The sequence below is a fragment of the Phaenicophaeus curvirostris genome, chromosome 11 (genome assembly GCF_032191515.1).
Source record: "Phaenicophaeus curvirostris isolate KB17595 chromosome 11, BPBGC_Pcur_1.0, whole genome shotgun sequence".
Taxonomy (NCBI): Eukaryota; Metazoa; Chordata; class Aves; order Cuculiformes; family Cuculidae; genus Phaenicophaeus; species Phaenicophaeus curvirostris.
In genome coordinates this window covers 7,170,571-7,192,364 of record NC_091402.1, presented here as the reverse complement: position 1 = coordinate 7,192,364, position 21,794 = coordinate 7,170,571, and the positions used below count along the sequence as shown (strand labels likewise).

Genomic DNA, 21,794 nt, shown 5'->3' with positions numbered 1-21,794 from the left:
TCATTTATTTGGTAGGAGTTCCTCTCCACGAATCTAATTAAAATAATACAAACAAGTCTTGACCCTATGTGTAGTGTTCACTCACCAGCAGTTACATAGCACTGAAAATATTTGTGCAACAATACCAAACATAGATACTTTCTCCCTAAAATAGAAAGGAAAGATACTCTTGGAGAATTGCAGCTTTAAAGTTGATAGTAAGAGCCCTTTGGTAGGGTTATATCCTATTATTATACTGTTAGGAGACAAACAGTTACGGTCATACACTTGGGCACTCAGATGTTCTGTGCCCTTAGAGAATGGCTTGCTATAAAGGATCATAGTATTTGCAGCAGGTTGTGTGAGGAGCAGAGCCTGCAGAGCTGTTATGGAGACGGTTCATTGGCAAATTTTTCTGCTTGTCATCTGGCACCAGGCTAGTCCGTGGCTCAGTGGAGATATTGTGCCTCCCACGGACCTCAGAACTTGGTCAGCAAACAGCAAACATGCCGAAGCCAACTTATAAAACCTTTCCGTGCCACCCAAAAGGCTGATTAAAAAAAAAAACCCAGAAAAACTGGAATTATCCAGCAGCGGGATAATTTAGAAGACAGGGCTTTCCTGCAAACATGGAATCTCATGAGATTTATTGCTAAATCTCAGGACTTTTCAACACTGCTACTCTCCATTGGCTTCAGTGAGACTATTCGCTCCTCATTTCAGACTTTCCCCAATATACATTGCTGAATCTGAGCCTTAAAACTTTTATACTTTGCCAAGCTGTGAGTCACCAGAAGTGCTGCTGCATCAAATGAGCTGGTGACTAAAGCAAACACGTTCTGATTAGTTTCAAATCCATCTTTTGTTGGAACTGATATCACACTGGGCAGATTTTTTATATATATATAGCCTGTAAGATAATGCTTAAACTTTGTATAGGAAACTTTGATTAAAATGACCTGTAATTAAACAGTGTATTTATTGTTCATTGCCATGTATTCAGAATTTCTTTTAGATTCACAAAAAGATGTTTCCACTTGGGAAGCTGTGTCATGATGGTGAAATCATTTTGTAGAAAAGTATTTTTAAGGTGTTCTCAAGGAGATCCCTCCTTTGAGGAGCAAAAAAACTTCTTCAAATTTACCTGCATGCATGTGCATAAATGTATAAATTCATATGTGCATGTATTATATATCCACGTGTACACAGGCATGTGCAGATAGCTGTGTAAGTTAGTATGTCCTAATCCATAGTAGCAGTAACCTTAGCAACTATGTGCATGAAAGACTAACATGATCCATACAGTCAAAGTTAATTAAATGAACTAACAAGAAAGCAGATACATTAAGCTTTGCAAAATTGTAAAATTAATATTACAGCTATGTCACCTTCGCCTGCAACTGGACTGAGCAAGGGTGAGAGAGAGAGAGAAATCAGTTCCACGAGTTTTGGAGAATGTAAGACTGTGCCAAGAATGTATCTGTGTCTTGTGCTGTCTTGTTCTGGTGTCATTGCTGCTCTGTGCGGGGGGCTCTTCATCACCCAGGGACTCTGGCAGGGCCATACACCAAGGTTAGCCATGAAGGTGCAAAGTACTCGCTTTACTGTGTACTGGCTAGGAGCGTACGTCGTAGGCTCCGGGGGGGTGTTGTGTTGCATTTCATTTGTGAGTCTGCCCACATGGGTCATCAACAGGGCTGTGGCACTCACCTCTCCTTCCATTCCTTCTCACTTCCCCAGCAGAACTCTTCTTACCACTTCTGTGGCAAATAGAATCATAGAATAACCAGGTTGGAAGAGACCCACTGGATCATCGAGTCCAACCATTCCTATCAAACACTAAACCATGCCCCTTAGCACCTCGTCCAATTCAGGATGAGCAGACTGGCAAGTCTTACCCATCTGGGATATGTTTTTTCAGAAAGAGTCAGACATGCTTGAGGTCAGGTCAAGGAACAAAGATGCAATGAATGACTCCTGGAGGCCAATTTTCATTTGTTTTCAGCAAAGTTTTGGCATCACCATGACATTTTCCCTTTAAGTGAGGGAAGTGGCTCCTCTAAATCTCTACTGAATAATGGAGGACCTAAAGCAGTTCTCCAGTGTGGAGAGCCCCGGGGGTTCCCACCTCAGCTGTCTATTCATGGAGGTGGATGGGGTTTTCTGGGCCGTGCCAGTGAATCACCACACTGCAGAGTCGGTGCCAAAAGTGGTAAAAGGAGCTTTGTTTGGTTTGTACTCACACTGTGTAAATGTGTGTTGTCTTTATGTTTGTTGTATCTGTGTTGTAACTCTCTGTAATCCTTCCAGCAGAAGGAGCATTCCATGAATGAACTTGCTTCTTTGGTTATAGCCTTGTCTTTCTTTGTTGCTTTGGTATCATGCCACCATTACACCTTGGCTTGTTGTTATCTCCAGCGGCTGTTAATTGGCTAGCTGGTACCCAAATCAGGAATGTAATGCATCGTTCAGTGAGACTGGAGAGTTGACAAACGCGAAGGTGTTGAGAGATGCCGAGGAAACGGGCCCAAGCTGAAGCTCTTTGTAGAAGCCATTTTGCCTCTGACAGATCCAACACATGCTATTAATTGGTTAGGCCCAGCCTGTGCCAAAAAAAGCCTGTGAAGAGCTGGAGAGGCGCTTCTGAATGTGTCTGCTCTTCACGCTCCCCCTTGCTGAAGGCAGTGACAAACACCAATTAATTCATTGTCTAAGTTCTGCTGTTGTGTCACGGGTCTGTATGGTGGTGAGCTGCCTTCAGCCAGTTCATCTGAACAAGATGAACCAAGCAGGCTGCCAGGTGTTCATCACCTGATTATTCTCTAGTTGTACCTGGACAAAAAAAACTAGCCTCTATTTCAGTAAGGTAATGTGCACAGGTCTAAAGTTTAGTTTATAACTGCAAGTAGTTAGAATGCAAAAAAAAATGGCTTAAGCCAGTTTGAATGAAAACATCAAACCAGACATCTGTCCTTTAGTACTTACCTGTTCTTTTCGTCTTTAGTATTCCCAGATCTTAACCTGTTCAGTCATTGATGAGGGAATGTCAGAGCTAGCTCTAGGTCTACACACTGAAAAGTACCAGATGACCAGACCCAAACCTTTGCACAGCAGGCACTGACAGTATAAAATATAATTAGGGCCCAGTGTGACACTCACCAATATCAATGGAAAACAACCAGTTTGTCTGCTCATAGATACAGAAAACTAGATCATGTTGCATCCCGTATTTGAATGTGCCTGTATTAAAATTACGTTCCTGAACAATACACTTTGGTTTCTTTACTGAAGATACAAGCAGCTGACTTGTAAAGGAACAGCTTTTTTTATTGTTAATTATAAATTTTGGGAGGATCATTACAAAATGAGTCAATGGTACAGATACTAACCAATAAATATTAAATGAACCTAAAGTTGTCTTTGATATGATTTAATGTTAGCAATTAATTTTGCATTTCTAAAAAGGGATGAAAGCAAGCATGAATAAGCTAATATAAAACATTACTGTTCAACCACACTTCAAGGTTAGTACTTCACTGTATGTAATATTCATTGTAAAAACCTTGCTCGTGTTCCATACTAATGAGTAGGTAAAGTTGGGCTTTTTTGTGTTTCCAGCTGGTTTTGTCTGTTCAATGGCTTTACAGAGCCTGTACACAAGCAAGTGAGAGTCAGGAGAGCTGCTTTGCTTTCGGTGGAGCCCTTCTGTTTTACACCAGCTGGGTATCTGTCCCACGTTATTTAAAGCAGTATCAGTAGACAGATAGCAAACTGTGCCTGTGAAAGTTAATTAAACAGTAGAAGTCATAATAAGTGGCTCCTTTGTCTCCTGTGAAAGAGGAAGCAGCTGTATTGTTTCTGGCAGAGTGATTCTCTGTTGTACGCATTTATTTATTGACGATTTGGAAGAGGCTTTTGCGCTGGGTAATGATACTAATATTAATGGAAGGAAGTATTATAGTGATAAACAAATGGCAAGTCACAGTTAGACACCTAAAAAGTAGAAACCAACATATATTTTTTAGTAGTGATTTATATAATAATCCTTTAGTATTTAAACCTATAAATATTCTTAATTGAGTCTAAAAATTGAAGATTGCCTCATTTAGAGTAAAATTGTGCAGTAGATCCCTCTACATGTGTATCAGAATAGTCCTGATTTGGGTATAAAGGTGTAGGGTTTTGATTAAAACTCAAAAGTTTCCTTCTTTCCCTTCAGTTCCAGATTACCAAGAGCAGGATATCTTTCTATGGAGAAAGGAAACCGGTTTTGGATTTAGGATTCTTGGTGGAAATGAGCCTGGAGAACCTGTGAGTACATCTAGAAGTGGTATCATTTGAACTCATGACATCTTCCAGAAACACAGCAGTAGCACATACAGATGTGCTAAACTGCACTGTGGCATCTCTGTTCAAATAACTAGCGGGCTACGTATTTACATCCCACAACTCCTTCCTACCACCCCTCTGAAACACAAACCCAAGCTCCCAAATTGAAATGGGTTTGCCTTCCCCTGCTATTCCCTGTTTTTGTGATAGCACAGATGAAAACACATAGGTCTGAAATGGCCTGGACACTGAGGAAGGGACAGATTTGCAAGTATTTTCATCTTTGAGTGTCAGGTTTTCTATTTGCTCAATTCCTTCTTTGATTTCGATTAACTTCTTCACCATAAATGCAGTGCCTGTGGAAGGTGTCAGACTATGAAGATGTGATATTTCATGCGCTCCACAGGTCAAAGCTGCATCGTGGCAGCATAATTCCCCATGTATTGCCCTGCCAGAATTATTTTGCTCTTTTATGGAAAGAGAGGCCATGAATTTCTCTAATGTTACAATAACCTCACAGAATGCACTGAAGATAAACCAAGACTGAGTTGGTGGACAGGCGGGTGGCATAGGGCTCGTAAACCCTAGAGGCAACTGAAAGGACAACTTAATCTCAGCCTCCCTGACTCTCAGTGCTTTTAACCATCTTGCTATCTGGTCACTGTCTGGTTGAACACATTTCCCAAGGCTATCTGTCATTAGAGTGAATGGACTGCCTAAAGAAACAAGATGTCAATTTATTACAATTTCACAATGTGGCTGTATTCACATGGAGCTGCTTCCACAGGAGCAACTTTCCTGACCAGCAGACATTTGTCAACTATTTCCCTGCTAAATTGGGTGTAACTACCAGTGCCCTTTGCCTCCAGCTGGCTGATCTACTTTTCATTTATCACTGTTTTTCCTTCTTTCTTTCTCTTCCTTTCTTCCATATTCATCAGATTTACATTGGTCACATTGTACCGCTGGGTGCTGCTGATGCTGACGGCCGCCTGCGATCGGGTGATGAACTGATCTGTGTGGATGGGACGCCTGTTATCGGGAAATCGCACCAGCTTGTGGTCCAGCTTATGCAACAGGCAGCCAAACAAGGTCATGTCAATCTGACCGTCAGGCGCAAAGTGGTTTACACAGGTAGGCTGCAGTGTCGCTCTGCAGGGGTAGATTTTCTTGCCAGACTCCATCTGTTCAGCAAATGGTTTATAGAGAAAAAGCTTCTCCTTGTAATGCTGGGAAAACTCAAGGGATGTGGTGTTATTCTTCCTTTTTTGCCTATTTTTAGTCTTTTTTTCTTCTTGATCAAATAAGTTTCAAATATTTTTGTTTTCAGGCAAGACTCTTTCAGTCTCACTTGGCTTCCCCGGTCTTCGTGAAGGTTTCTTATAAAACAAGGAAATGTTCAGTGGCAGCATATCATTTTTAGATCGACTCACGCAGCAGCAGCAGACACTGTCCCTGACTGCCCGTGTTTTCTATTTAATTCCCAAGATAACTGGGCTACCTGATACTCACCGTTAAACTGAGAGTGAGGGAAAAGATGCTGAAGAGTCCACAGGAAGGGGAAGCAGGGGCAGAGTGTGAGTGAAGGCATTGGTTTGCAGTGGCTGGTGCCCCAGGCACTTGAGGAGCTTCAGCTGAGGTTGCTACATGCAGTTAGCTAATGGTAGGATGCAAAACTCTTAAGCATCAAGGATTCTGGTGGTGCGGGTGTACATGTTTGCTATAATAGAGATGTATCTGTGTGCCGAGTTATGCTAGATTGCGCACACTCTGCACAAGGGTATGGTCTACATGGACCAAAAAGAAGCTGATAGAAACACGGAGATGCCAAGAGAAGTAGTACTGCCTGGTGGCACCCAGATTAGTGGCACAAAAATGCCCTATTATCTTGTTAGCCAAGAAGATGAAGACACAAGCATGAGCTTTCTAAATTACATGAGACCTTATGCTTAATAGTGGAGAGCAGCACTGGGGTGCTGCCTCTTGTGAGTCCCTGTAGGGAGCTCAGGTGTGGGGTTTGGTTTAACTCACTTATTCAGAAGAAAGAACATTATATAGTTTTCCTGGTTTAGGCAGCAGCAATAAAACAGGCAGTGATGTACTTTAGGATTAAAGAGCATAAATATAACGATCAGGTTGAAAATTAGCGCCGCAATGGAAGGTAGGACTAGAACAATACCTCTAAAGCTGCTCTGTATTCTTATCCAGGTCTGAGCTGCTTTGGCACAATATTAAGTAAATATTCACTTCTTATTTCTTTCCTTATTCTCATTACGTATTAAATGCCAGGTTATGTCTCTCCCTAAAAGCCTCTCTCCCATTCCTGACAAAGAGCTGCCAATGTGAGAGAAGCTATAGGAGTTGAGCTTTGGGAGGAAGGAGAAGGGCAGCTGAATTCTTGGTATTGTTTTTTGTGTAGAATTTCTATCCAGTTTTACAGCCTCCAGGCTGAAAATCACCATAAAAGATTTAGATTCATGAGCAATCTCAATAAAAACCCCTGATATTTCATTCAGGGTCTTGTTACTCTAGACAGAGCTATTCTGAATCATTTCAAATGTGGACACTTACTCTAGGATAAATTATTCAGGATCCCTTCTTGCACCTTAGATTTGCAGGCTTTTAAATTCCAGCATAACTTTGTAGAGAAGCTTCTTGCTGAATTTTGGTCCCTTATTCCTCCTCTCATCTGTATGCCAGCAGAAGAAGGTTCTTCACCTAAATGGGTACTTCGTGTCTTGAGATTCATAGATGGGAACGTTTATATTCCTGTATTCTTCATATGTAGAATAATATATATTTAGCACGTGCTTTGAGTACAGAAGTGCAGACAGGTGCTTCTATCCAAGAATATTTTAAAGTTCTTTTTCTTTGGATCACAGGTTTACAGATTTAGATTTTGTTTGGCATCCGTTTGCTTCTTGTTGCTTTTAAGATCTTCAATTTAAATTTGATTCCCCGAACAGAGAAGTGACCTGATTTGTGGAGGCAGCTATTCAATAGAGACAAGTGCAATACCCTCCTATCAGCTGTGCAAATGGACTCTGGAGAGCTGGATGAGTAACAAGAAGTGGAAGCTATTGTGGGCCACAGGCTTTAACCTGAGGCTGGCTCAGGTGGAGGAAAACACTGTGCTGGGATGTAGGCAGTGGGGAACCCTCCTGATTTCCCAGCAGATGATGGCTGAGCTGCAATATGGTCCAGCATTTCAAGACAGACATGTTTGAGTTGGAAAGAGCCCAACTGGAAGGAGTCCAGAGGACCAGGGAGAATAAGGAGAGCTCTAGAAAACATGGTCTGCAAGGAAATATTGAACAAATTGGGATTGTTTAGCCTAAAGCAGAGAAGAGGGAGGAGGTGTTAAACTCCCCAAGACACAAAGAGGCTGCTGCAAAGAGGAAGGGAATAATATGTTCTCCATATGCCTGCTAGATAGAGCTAGAAATAATAGCCTTATGTTGCAGCAGGGAAGATTTAAGTTAGATATTGCAACCAATAGATTGCCTGGGGAGATATTTAACAGCAGATTAGACAAACATCTGTCAGGACTGACAGTATTGTTGGCCCTGACTCAAGCAGAGTGTGGCCAGAGTGATTTTTTTGAGATTTCTTCAAGCCTTTTCGTGGCTGATCAGATTTTAAACTAATACTACTTCCAACTTCAGTTGCTGTTTAGCACTTCTTTAGTACTAATGTTAATAATGCTTAATGGTTGTCCCCAACTGTGCTAGACTGTACAGATAATAGGTGCTGGGTTGTCCATCCATAAAAGCTTGGCTTACAAATATTTTTGCTTTAGTCTGGGTTGTTACTATTGCTTAAATCACATTAATCAAAGGTACGAGTGACAGTATTGAGTTAAAAAATACACAGGTACTGAATGATAGGTATTTGATATTACTCACTCTCCTTGCAGCTCGCGCATACGTACACAGTTGTACCTATATAACTGAAGTGGGAATGTGACAGCTAAAGGAGGCACCTCTAAACTCATGTAATCCAGGTTTGAAATGCTACAGAGCGTCCAAGCATGCAGCACAGTATGGGTTTTAACGTACTGCTGCTGCAGTTCCACGGCAAAAGGCTTTGGCTGCATGAGCATACACTGGAGGGGCTGAATATGTGTGGTCAGTGCTGCCACTGAACAGAGCTGCTGGTGGTGACATCCAAAGGGAGACTGAGCCCTTGATCATTATGGCCATGATTTATAGACGAAAGCGGATGATTTTTTTTACCTTTTTCTCAGTGGACAGCACTTATCAAGCACTAAACAGTGCAGCCTACTCAGACGGTCTCTTATTTTCCTCCGCAGTTCCCAAGGCAGAGAATGAAGTCCCATCCCCAGCCTCTTCCCACCACAGCAGCAACCAGCCGGCCTCATTGACAGAAGAGAAGCGAACACCACAGGGCAGCCAGAACTCCCTCAACACTGTCAGCTCAGGCAGTGGCAGCACCAGTGGCATCGGCAGTGGTGGTGGTGGGGGCAGTGGTGTCGTCAGTGCTGTGGTCCAGCCCTATGATGTGGAAATCCGCCGCGGTGAAAATGAGGGGTTCGGCTTTGTCATCGTCTCGTCGGTGAGCAGGCCAGAGGCAGGGACGACGTTCGGTAAGTCTTGGGGTTGTTTTTCAGCACGCCTCGAATGAGATGCAGATTTAAGTGCTGCAGCGCAAAGAGGCAAGTGAGGATCTGTTTAATTAAAAGGCATGAGCATGCCCTAATTAATGTAATTAATAACTTAATCGGAGGCCAAGACTTGGTAGGTGTTTGCCTCCTGTGTTTTGTTCATAACTGAGTCGAGAAAAGCAAAATGAGAAACCCCAACCTGAGGAGCCAGAACGCCACCAGTGGCAGTTCCTAGTGCTCCCAGAAGCTCCAGCTCTCCCTGCTGGCTGGATCCCTTTCCGGGGTTTGCTGTGGAAGAGCAGCTGGGATCCCCCCTCAGTGATGCTGTTTGCTAATGCAGAAGTGGAGCAGGTGGAATGAAATATGTCTCCTGATGGTGGAACTGAGCCAGCTGATTTAAAAACAGTAATGCTTAAACTGATTAACTTCTCTTTGGCAATCAGGGTTATTCTGATCCTCATTATGGAGTGAGCATGCTGATAGCTGTAAAGTTTTAATTAATAGTGCTTGCTGGTGAGACATGAAATGGAGAATACTGTTAAAAAACAGGATGTTTTTTTGACCCATTCCATCTCTTCCCAAATCCATTTCTTCAGAATAGGGGGAAGTGAAGTTCATACAATGGCACATTTGATATCTCACACTAATAGAAGCAGTCATGGTTTCTTACTGAAGAGAGTTCTTTCTGCCAGGCAGACACTCACTTCCAGATGTTGCTGCAGAAGAGGGATACCTGAGCTGGTTCTCAAGTATACCTAGAACGGCCTGCTTGAGAGCAGAAATGTCATTGCAAGGGGGAAGCCTATCATAGATGTTATTGTCTTCCCTTTCCATCTCCTCCAAAAGTGCCAGAGGCAGCACCGCTTATACTTTGTAGGGGAAAAAGAAGGTGTTTTCTTCTTGTTAGTCTGTGGCATGCAACAGGGCTGGAGCAGGAAAGGAAAGATGAAACACATGCCTTGACCATCTTCAACTACCTCTGAGAGCACAGTTGTGGTTTGCAGACAAAATACATTGCGGTCTCCCTCTACAACTTGAGTGTTGCTGGGGTGGGCAGGTGCATGTGGCAAGAAGTGGCCTTTCTCCCTTTCTTCTAGGCTTTTTTTCTGAAATTTCCTGCTGTTGCCTTTGAGTAATGGCCTTGCTAATACATCAGGGGAGCAGCAGCATCTCTGCTGGTATTGATGTAGAACAGGCCGCTTTTAACATTGTTCTAGGCAATCATGACAGCAGAGATTTCAAGGGGAAAGTACCTATTAGAAGTTCAGTGCGTCGAGTTCTGTTACTTCTCAGGTGCTAGGTTACCTCACACTGTCCTTGATGCTGGAAACTACTCTTCCAGAAGAGGTATTTGGTGCCAGGACACAATGGTGTAGTGTAATAGATTAAACTGAACTCAGTCTGAACTAGAGAGAGAGCTTCTATCTCCTGAAAGTATTTGCAAACGTGTATAAGTTACTTTTACTGTATGAAGACTATGTTCTAACTCTTTCCTGCAGAGAAACCTTGATGTGAGTTTGTAAAGAGTTGTGTTTGCTTTAGCCCAAGACACTCGCTAACTGGAAGTTTTCTGTGCAGGGACTCCTTCCTCATGGAGATCTGTTGATCTGTGACTGTTTTTCCTTTAATTTTTTCAAGTGTATTCAGCTTTTCCCTAATCCTCTGCATGAGATGTGTTCCCTCTGCTGTGTGGTGCTTGCTTTGGACCTACTTTGTAGTTTTTTTTCTTTCATGGGTAGTATTTAGAGATGGGCCAAACTGGTTTTAAAACCCACCTTGGTCACTTTGGTGTGGGCTCTGTCATCTGTGTCTGGTGGATTGGACAGAGTAGGAATTCATTTCACATACCCTCAAAACAGCCTTTAAACTGGATGTATCTTTGTATTTCCAGAAAGAGAAACTTTCTAACATCACGGTAAAATAAAATGAAAAAGAAAAAATATACCCCCATCATTTGCAACTAACATTACCACTTTCTGCCAGTTTTCATCGCATATTTTCAACCTTGTTCTCTTGCCTCACATTCCTTTTCTTAGCCTTTTCTTCTTTATCGTCTTTCTAGTGTTGTCATGTGTGCAGCAATGTATATCTCTAAAACTACTAATCAAATTAGGACTGCAGCACAGACGGGAAAGTGCATCTTGAGGGTGAATGTGTTGTGGATGCTAAGTATCACATGAATGCTCTGTGTACTTGGTGGTTTTAACATGTACTGCATGCCCAGGGGCCTCTTGCCCATGCAAGGAAGCTGTACAAAAGCCCACTGGAATTATCTGAGTGAACTTGTGTATCCCCTGTGTCCCTATTCTGCATTTTATGGATGACCCTGTGTTTTTGATACAAACAATTGCATGGAACAGGAGGAGAGTTTTGTCTCCAGAACCAATTCATCCTAAAGTGCTCTTGCCCTGTGTGTCAGACATCTCAATGGCTTTTTGTGTGTGGTTTTAGAGGTATGTAAATGAGAAGGTCCTTATTCCTGTCCTGATGCCATCTAAGATCATAAAAGGGGAAGGGTTAACAGAGGCTGAGGTGGATGCCTGCACCAAACAGGTTACCTTTGTCAGTCTTGGCCCATCTGTAGTGGTCCTGTACCTTCCCTGTTAGTACCTTTATTCACAATGGAAGAAAACCGTTTCATGTTGCTTCCCCATGCAGCGCTGATAGATTGGATCTTTGTGGTAGAAAGGGAGTCACACTCCCTCCTAGGCCTAGAACAATTTTATCTTTCTAAATGGAGAAAGAACAAAACATTGGCAGAAGCTTGAATGGCAGTTGACTTAGAGAAAGACTAGAGATACTGTGCCCAGTGTAATCTTGGAGGAGGAGAGTTTGTTTTCAACAAACAAGTTTCAATTTTTTTCTTGAAAAATAATGCCAGGATTTGGGTTATGATGCATTTGTAGTCTATAAAAATCTCACCTTTTTTTAACACAAATCAAGGGGGGAGTTTTGAATTATTAACAAAACACCTTTTTGTAACAGAATTAAAGTATTGTGCACTCGTACTAGTTGATTGCCAATGTTTTGAACACTGGCAGCAAAGCTATCCTATAATAACTTTTGCTTGATGCATTAATTAATTAACCCTTAACCTTCTCTTTCCCTTTTCAACCCTTTTTCTCCTTTTCCCCTTCACCATACTCCCACGTATGTAAACAATTAAAAACCAAAACCAAAACCAAACAAAACAAAAACAACCCCCAAACCAATACAAAAGCGGGAAATGCATGTGTGGCCATGCCTCACAAAATAGGTCGGATAATTGAAGGGAGTCCCGCCGACCGCTGTGGCAAGCTGAAAGTAGGCGATCGGATCTTGGCCGTGAATGGGTGCTCCATCACCAACAAGTCGCATTCAGACATCGTCAACCTCATTAAGGAAGCGGGAAACACCGTCACCCTGCGCATCATTCCAGGAGATGGTAAAGTATATGTTTCCTGCTGTCTTATCTGACCCTCTTGTTGGTTTTTGTTCCTGGGCTTTCTGCATCAGTCAGAGCTGCAAAGTCATGGAGGACTTCTTTTCCACTCCCACTTTGGGGGAGTGGAAATTTTTTTTTCCACTTCCACTTTGGGAGTGGAAACAGTAAAGTTTCCACAGTAAGGGAATTTGTGAGGTTTCCATAGATTTATTTGTTGTTTCTTCCATAGAAATGGGAGTCCTTTTTTTTTGAACATGGAGGTGCAGATTCTACATTAAAAAATATTTCGTTTCATCATATTCCTCCATGCATCTCCTGAAAACGATCTTCTGTAAATTTGATGCGTATCTCAGTACATTTTTATTTGAATATTAGGTTAAAATGCAGCTTTAGAGTATTTGGGAATCACTTGTTACTGTGTGGGATTCCTGATGCTTTGTGTATACACAAGCAGGCTACAGAATAAAGAGATCACAGAAAGGGATAAACACTTCGTCAGGTTTTAAGCAGTTTGAAAAGAAGATTTGGGTTTATTCTGGGTAAGTTGCTTTGGGAGCAAGCTCAGTACATTTTGAAATGACTTTATTAAATGGCAATGGCTCTGGAGCTGCTGCATGCTTCCAGCTGATCATTCTAAGAGTTACATTAGACAGGATCTCACTGTTTCAGATCAGAAGGAACATGCAGGATCCCTTATAATAAGCTGACACGTGGTGCTGGTTTCAGGTCATTGAACTATTTAATAAAAGTAAGGAGATGTGCTATAGATCAGTTTCTTTAAACTGATCCCTGGCTGTGATGCCAAATAGGAACAGGGCAGAAATGTATGTAGTACTTGTAGCAGAACTAGCATTGCTGTGGGTCTAAATTGTAAGTAATTTTTTGGTTCATTGTCCCGCTGTGCCATGGATGGGTTCATACTAAGAACTCATTAGGCAGAAATCTTTTTACATTTCTCTGTTTTTAAGCTGAATCCATGGGTGAAGATTTGATGGCTCAGATACAGTGTTAATGAGCATTTCCTAGAGTTGTACAGGACATGATTTGCATTCAGTCAAACAGAGAGAAAGTGTGTTAGAGAAATGTTGAGGAAGTGTGGCTGAATGGAACCTGGTACCTGTAAAGCAGAATGAAGCTGTTTAGTAGCTACCAGGTCAAATGGTATCCGATCCTTTGCTGCTTCCAGCAAATTGAATGTTCATGAAAAATAAAGTAGCTGTGAATAAGCAGCTGTGAATCTGAGCAGAATGTGCATGCCAGATTCGGAAGGTACACTGGGAAAAAACTGTTCATTACCTGTATTTTGTTATCTGATCAAAATCGAGGAAGGTGGATCTTAAAATAAATATATCATTCTTTTAACGGCAAAAATACCTAAGAAATAAATAACTTTTGAATAGTTTAAGATTTTTTTAAGAAGAATATAGCATCCTGGCAAGAACGATCAGCCAGTCTTGTAAATGTGTGTGTGTTCAAAATACCAGAAGTTACTTAGGTTAGAAGGGAAATCTGTACCTGTGACTGACACCAGATATTTTTGAGAAGGCGGAAAGCTGTAATGTAGGAAGGAGTCAACCCTTCTCTCTTATAGCCATGCGGGCTTCAAGTCTTTTTACTGTCCCTTTGAAACTCCAAGTCAGATTGACAATTCTGCATAGATTTATCTGCATATAATTTCCAAAAGCCAGTATGACCAGGCACGCTCATATTTGCTGAAAGGTTTTCTCTAAAAAAAAAAAGATCTAAGAAATTGATCTCAGTCTTTTTGTTTGCTGTCTTTGGGTGCTTTTGTTGATTTGTTGTTTTCTTTTTGTTGCTTTGGGGTGCTGTTTTGGTAAATATAAACGATCTAACAGTGCGCTTAAATGAGGGGGAAAGAATATATCAAAAGCTGTGCTTCTCAGATGAATGTGCTACTAAGGCTCACCACAAGACTCACAATAAACTCACACTGCTAATCTCTTCTAACATTATTAAAAACACCGAGGGGTTTTGCTGTCTTGGACCAACTCATTGCCATAGACCACTGCAGGAGTGCATTTGCAATGAAATTATGATGCTGTAACATACTACCAGCTGATGCAAGGATACAGGGAGCTGAAAAATGGCAGGCTTAGATTAGGCATTTTATTGGTGTCTGAGTGTTCTAGGGCAGAACAGGGCAAGGAATCAATGAAATATTTAGGATTTAGAATATACAATTGTAATACTACTTGAGATCATGTTTGCTGTATTCGTGTTCTGTTCCGGTCTTGCATCGTGGCTGGCAAGTGTCCTGGACCAGTGTCTAAAAACCTAGCAAAGTTATGCGCAACTCCTGACTCATGGGATAGAGTAGGCTAAAGATAGATGCTGTGCAGTGGCATGAATATACATCTGTACCACAGATACGTTGTTGCTCTGCTTGGTATTCTTGGTGTGACCCACTAAAGGGTAGGAATCTTGTATTCTCTTTGAAGCCCATCTTCATCTCATCTCCAAATATTTGTGGAGGCTTTCAGAGGCTTTTGTTCTGGATGAACACAAAACATTTAACTGTGATTTGAGACCTTCTTCTGTTGAAGACTAATTTTAGCATCGAGGCATCTTTGCAAAATACACAGAATTATTTCTTAAAATTCAACAGTATAAGCACGTGTGGGGATGTCTCCTTCTCCCACAAGGCAGCTGTCAGCGGCACATCCTCCCAAGGGCCTGTTTTGGTCATGCCTACCCTGAGAGGTGCAGGGAGACCCAGGAGCGTGTCTGACTCTCTGAGCCTCTGGACACAAGCCAGCTCTGGTCTGGAAGATGTTACAGCTCCATATGGTGAGGGTTTGGGTATGTTAACTTGGGCACTGTGCTGCAGGCAATAGAGCTCTGCTCTCATTGCACCCATCTGTTTGAATGGTTCTTTTTCCCTCTTGGTGGACTTCCCTTGACATGAAGGAAAACCTTCAACTCATCTAGATATCTTCACAATTAAAATAAATTAATGAAATAAAATACCTTCCCAGGGCCAAGTAAACCCATGACTACCATGTCAGACAAATACAGACAAAACCCCCTCCCATTTTCGCAATGTTGTATTACAGCTGGACTCTGTTTAATAATGGCAGATTTCCCCCATAGTCAATAAAATGAATTGCTGGATGCCTGGAGCAGGGGTAGAAGACCTTGTAATTTTATGTTAGAGAGACAAATGTTTCCACCCATTTTTTGCTGTTGTGTGATGGTGATTTTGGGTTTTTTTTAAGTGGAATTGGAACTAGAGAAACTAAGTTAAGAAACAAGGTACATGACCTTTAGGCAGAATTTTAAATTACCTATGGGTTAACTGTAGTCTTACTGAAGTCTATGATATACCTCCAAAATGACATGGGGACCATTTTCCTGTGCCGTGCTGTGAGGAATGTCTAGGTAGTCACTGTTCCCAGTTTTGTCAAGCAGGAGAGAGCACCTCTTCTGGGAGAGCACCTCCTTCTGTGCCTGGAGAAATATGGCATCTGCACAGGCTGATGTTGGGCTGACAGCCCTTCACCATGGCATAAATTGAGTTTTGAAGTTAATCTTCCTCCCTGTATTCTCTTGGTGAGCCCCTTTGTAAATGATACCCAGAGCTATTGATGCATTTGGTACAGATAGTTCCACATCCCTGTGTGCAGCTTTGAGTGCTCAGGCAGCAGTGGGTTGTATTTCAAAGATGAATTTTGGGAAGTTTGGGTTTTAGCCACATTCAATATCACCTTGTGAGATATTAGATAAAAGCCACATCTCAATCCTCCTGAAGATTGCAGTTTCTGATGGAGGAGGCACGGATAAGCTTATAATCTACAGAACAGCTACTGCTACTATAAAATTAATCCATCAACCTACCATATTTGGAAACTTTAATGACTGGAATTCATGTCATTAGACAACAGACAAAACTTTCTTCAACCCTTCTTCCGCAAATCAGTATTTGTTCTGAGTGTGTCTTACAGTCAGAGTTGCTCCTAATCCAGACTTTCAATTGAGTGTCCTTGAGGTTTTCTTGAGACTGGTGAGAGTGCAAAACCCCCTTCATCTGTGTATTTATTATATATAAATATATAAATACATATATATAAAAATATATATATATAAATACACTATATATTGTATAAATATATATAAATATTTGACTCCCTGCTCTACTCTATTTGTGATGGGTAGCTATGGCAGTTTCTGGTACACGCATTTTTTTGCTAATTAACATTTGCAGTGATGATTAAGCTAAATATGACACCTTCACTAAAGCCTTGACTTTTTCAAGAGCATAGAATACAGAAGCAGCAGTTATGTGACAATATTTCCTAGCTGATTAGGGGTTTTGAAAAGTTTTTCCTCTTACAAAGAAGAAATGCAGACTACCCAGTAATTTGGTGTATCTAATGACAAATACCAGAAAAAAGCTGAGCTGTGAGGGATATATCATGTTAAGTTTCAACGTGCAACTCAAAGACCAATATTTCTCTGCAACTGAGGTGTTGTGCAGTTTCATATAACTAATTACTATGACTTAGCTTAGACTTCATCCTGTTAATTTTTGGATTTCAGAAGTTTGAGCCCATCTCAAGTTCTTTACAAACAACCTAATGTTGCTTTCCAGTGAAATGCCTTTGTAAAACCTTTGTTTTATCGATGAATAGCTAATGGTCTTTCGTCATAATGAAAAAAAAATTTATTTTGCAGAATCCTCCAATGCTACTTTATTGACCAATGCAGAAAAAATTGCTACAATTACAACCACACATACTCCTCAGCAAATACCACAGGAGACCAGGTCAGATTGTTTTCCTTGAGGAGAGCATGTTGACATGCTCTGTCTTTGGTTACTTCTTGATCATCTTCACATCCCATGAGCTGTATTTTTCCTCTCTCTTTCTCTTTCTGTCATTCGTTACAGCAGGAACAACACCAAACCAAAGCAGGAATCCCAGTTTGATTTCAAACCACCCCAAGCAGCACAGGTAAGAAGTACCTTTCTATTGTTTTGTTTACCACAGACTGTTGCTTCCAGTCTGCTTGAGGGCTGTGTTCAAATATTTGCCTTGAAAATCCCTTCTGGGAAGCTGCTCTCCCACTGTCTGTTCGCTGAAGAAAGAGGAATGTGCTGATTAGTTTCTTAATATGTGTTGCTGCTGTTGCAGCTGAGAAACATTTCCAAGACATTTTCATCAAGACTTTTAGGGAGAACAAAAGAAAAGCAAAAAAAAAGAGCTGACATTTTTCCAACAGTAATAATTTGTGTGCTTGTTTATTGAATTGTATGTTTTGAGGGGCGTCTCCAGAAAATACTGTTGTGTGTAAATGATAAATTCAAGGGACAGAAAACTGGAAAACTTAGTAAGGGGCCATAGTTGGAGTGTTTCAGCTTTCGCAGATGGCATCTTATTAGAGAGATTATCTATCTAACTTACCCTGCCACTGGCCATCCCAGAAGTAGCTCTTCCATTAGGGAATTCAAAACATCCCTGTGTTAACAGCATTTGTGAAAAACAATGCACACAATTCTGAGCTTCTTGCAAAGGAATAAATGAGCTGGCAAGAAAAAGGAAAAGCCGGCACCATGGCATGGACTCAACCCAAGTACCATTAGACATTTAGCTAGAGCCTGGCAAAGGAACTCAGGTTGCCCTTGCCTTCCTTTGCCGTTGGTGGAACATTAACCACCCTCCAGAAACGCCCCTGTCAGCCCTGGGCACAGAAGATGTTCTGTAACAGAAGTGCCTATAGATAGACGGAACATGGCCAAGCCCATTCATCCAGAGAGCCCTTTGTAGACCACTGCTGGCACTCCGAAGGGTGGGATGTGAAGAAGCAGGAAATCCTAGTTTGTGTCTGAGAATACAACTGAATGTTGTTTTTTTTTTAGTTACGAGTAACAGCAATTATAATACTCATTGATTGAATAATTTAAAAAATCAGAATAGAGCAGCATTTAACTTTCTGTTCAATTGTGCATATGTTGTCTTCCCTTCAGCAGGACCAGGATTTCTACACTGTTGAGCTGGAAAGAGGAGCCAAAGGGTTTGGCTTTAGCCTGCGAGGTGGCCGGGAGTATAATATGGATCTTTACGTGTTGCGACTAGCTGAGGATGGTCCAGCTGAGAGATGTGGGAAGATGAGGGTATGCTCAAACAGATTTAAAAAACATGGGTTTTGCAGTAAGCTGACTTCCCTGCCCCTCCCCCTACAGGCACACCTTCTGCTATGCTGGCTAAGAGGAAAATTAAATGTTAACTGAAAGGAGCAGTGGTTCCTATTTACTTCTGTCTATGGCTTCTGTGACTCTTTGTGTACAGTCTGCAACAGTGTGTATGCACTGGAAGATTACAGTCCCTTGTTTAAACCCAGGTCTCCAAATTCTGCTACATAATCTGTCTTTTAAAGCCTAACAAAGAAATGCACAGCAATAAAAATGTAATTGCCACAACCTTTGTCGGCTCATCAAAAGCTGCAGCCGTGAGTAAAGAAAAGGGTGTTTTACCTGATCCTCTCCTCTGCCAGTGGGCAGAGTGGTGAGGGAACATGTATATATTGAATTGTGGGTTACAAAATCATAATGTACTTATTGATTAATGTTTGCTTCACATATCAACTAAGTTATAAGCATTATAACAAGGGCACATGTTATAGAATACCTACAGAAAAAAGTAAATTGGCAAGTTTTAGGTACTCCTTGCTCCTCTGTTAGAGGAGGCATGGTCGCTTTACAGTATATGTCTTTTTCTTTGCTAGGTATGTCATATGAAGGACACTTTCAAAATGATTTTGCTGGGGTAAATTTATAGGTTCAAATATTTTTGCTGATGAAAATAAATCAGTGCTGCACTGTGGAAGTTAATGCTTTGACAAGCTCTCCCAAGCCCCATTTTCCTGTCCTGATAAAGAATTATATTTACAAAAGCAGGTTTACTGATTCACAGTAGGTATCTACATCCAAGTGAGAAACAGATCATCATGTCTGTTTGAACATCCCAGTTACAGCAGACTGTAAAACAAACAACTGCTTTGGTCAAAGACTTTACAAATAATCAAAATAAAAGAAAATAGCATCAGTTCTAACATAGGTCTAAGTGCTGATCAGTACAGTAATCAAGTGGTTTTACAGAACACCAATGAAATAGTTTGATACCTCAAGCTTTCCCTTCGTCTTCATGCTTTCCAGGCCCCTGCATACTGTTTTTCTGGGCTGTCATTGGAAGGAGTTGGTGTATTTAGCTGCGTGCATAGTTGTTCTCCCACCTTTGCTGTGCTGGTCTGGTGGTGGCCCTTGGTGTGGACTTGTTTCTAATCTTAGGCTCTTATTACATTGACAGATCGGTGATGAAATCTTAGAGATCAATGGAGAAACTACTAAGAACATGAAGCACGCTCGGGCCATCGAACTGATTAAAAATGGTGGCCGCAGGGTCCGCCTGTTTCTGAAACGTGGAGATGGCTCTGTCCCAGAATATGGTGGGTCAAACTATGAAAACATTCCTTTCTTCCCTGGCATCACTCCATGAATGATTTGTCTCAAGATCTGAAGCGGGAATTCTTTTTTATTTTCCTTTCTCACCAGTGTCTTACCAACCTTTGCAACATATGGTTAATTGCCTCGCTTGTGCTGAATTTTCTACACATTTCATCCTTTGCTTGCTTCCATGGACTTTGGGGCGCAGTGTAAGGCAAGAACATCATAGCAGTATTTTTGGTGATCAGAGAGGAAAACAAAACAAAAAAACCTTATTTTCTTGTCCAGCCAAACAAGGAATGTCATTGAACTGTGCCAAACTGTTTCTCAGCGGCTGAATTGTTGTTTCAAATAGGTCTCTACTTCTAATCAATGCAAAAACTGGGATCCTGAGTTATTGTTCCGAAGCAGTGATTTTATTTTTTGTTAGGTTTTTCTCTTAGTTCCTGGCTGTATCCATAGACATGAATGCCGAGATGGCTTATAAGATTTTTGCCTTCCCTTAATACTTATGTAAATATTTATAAAGTTATTTAAGAAAAAGAAGGAAAAAAAAAGCTTTACTGCAAAACTGTATTGATTTGGCCTCCTGAGCCCTTTTCTCCCCCCTTAAACTGTCTGCTGGTTTCAACTAGTCAATTTGTAAGGTCTGAAAAGGTGAGGAGGTTGTGAAAAGGTGCTCTGATGTCTGTCTTGGGGGGAAACATTCTGTCCTTGTTTCTTACTAAGAATTGCATTAGATTTCCTTTTCTTCCCCTGGAGGTTGGATTGCTGGGTGGCTTAACTTAGCACACTATTTAATATTATAATTATGTCTTATTTATTTGAGATAATTGTCAAATATTGTGCCCTCGATGGAGGGCTACTCCCAACCAAAGGTCTTTGAGGTTTCTATAGAAACTGATGATTGAAGGGATGTCCTTTATACTTTTCTCCCCGTATTTGGGTTATTTCTGTGTCAGTAAGTTCTGTGTTTATCATTCACTCCATGTCTAAAACCAGAAACAAACCCCTTCTGCACAATTTAAGAACTAGTTTTTCTTTTCATTTACTCTATCACATTTGAGAGTTTCTCCTCACTCTGCTCAGTATTTAACTTTAAATGACCAATTCAGAGTAAAGCCAACAAACAATTGAAGTGTTTAACAATATGGAAGGAAAGTTGTGGGTTTACACTTCTGTAATATAAATAGCACACCAGAAGGTTCAATGATGGCACTGAAATTCTGTAATGTTCTTTCTACCTTTGTCTTTCCTATACTCCTTTGGATGTACAGTACTGTATCATATGCTAGACTGCATAAATACCCTGTAAATTAAGTGCTTCACTTCTCAAAGCATATGTCTGTTGCACTGAGGATGGAAATCCACCACCAATTTTCTTTTGGCTAATGCTAAACCACTAAACGTTCATTCTTCAAGCAAGGATTTAATATACAGGGGTTGCACTACTGTAAAGAATATCCTTGTAACATTTGGGACTCCTTCCTCTCTTTGTTCTGTTCGCTGCAGTCACAAATGGTTCCTCTAATAATGTTAAGTTCCAATATTTTTCTGACTTGATTGGAACGTGCTTCTCTATGAGGCTGTATATTTTTGTAATGAGTTTTGTACTTATTTTTAATGTTGTGGTCTCTAGTGGACTTTATTTTTCGTTGTTGTTTGATTGTTAATGTTTTTTCTATGACATTCTGTGTCGCTGTTCCAGCTGTCTTTTAGAATGGATGCTCTCGTTGTCTGGGTTATTGAATCACCTCTTAGATGTCTCTTTATGTCACGATAATAACAACTGCTGTCTTTGCAGCCTTATATTTGGGTGAAGCCTAGACAATCTGACTGAAAAAAAATAAACTTTCTTTATTCTAAGATAAAATATGAAGATTTTTCTTTCTTTCATCTTTATTATAGGGAATCTAAATTTTCTACTTTTCTCTTTCTCTTTCTCTTACTTTTCTTGGTGCTGGGCTCTTCCTTCCTCA

At 41.0% G+C, this 21,794-nt stretch overlaps 1 protein-coding gene across 24 annotated transcripts in view; it reads left to right on the top strand.

Moving 5' to 3' along the window:
- Nucleotides 1-21,794, top strand: part of MAGI1 (membrane associated guanylate kinase, WW and PDZ domain containing 1) — a 353,601-nt gene that overhangs the window by 327,327 nt on the left and 4,480 nt on the right. For 7 of the 24 annotated variants that reach the window (XM_069865457.1, XM_069865452.1, XM_069865447.1 and 4 more), the window contains 9 exons: nucleotides 1,359-1,436; nucleotides 4,199-4,290; nucleotides 5,250-5,442; nucleotides 8,621-8,914; nucleotides 12,153-12,356; nucleotides 17,049-17,139; nucleotides 17,263-17,326; nucleotides 18,340-18,486; nucleotides 19,679-19,817. In XM_069865457.1, coding sequence (XP_069721558.1) covers nucleotides 1,359-1,436; nucleotides 4,199-4,290; nucleotides 5,250-5,442; nucleotides 8,621-8,914; nucleotides 12,153-12,356; nucleotides 17,049-17,139; nucleotides 17,263-17,326; nucleotides 18,340-18,486; nucleotides 19,679-19,817 — 1,302 coding nt within the window. Of the gene's footprint in view, nucleotides 1-1,358; nucleotides 1,437-4,198; nucleotides 4,291-5,249; nucleotides 5,443-8,620; nucleotides 8,915-12,152; nucleotides 12,357-17,048; nucleotides 17,140-17,262; nucleotides 17,327-18,339; nucleotides 18,487-19,678; nucleotides 19,818-19,923; nucleotides 21,777-21,794 lie in introns of those variants that run through there. The other 17 variants (XM_069865466.1, XM_069865467.1, XM_069865450.1 and 14 more) reach the window with 10 other exon arrangements.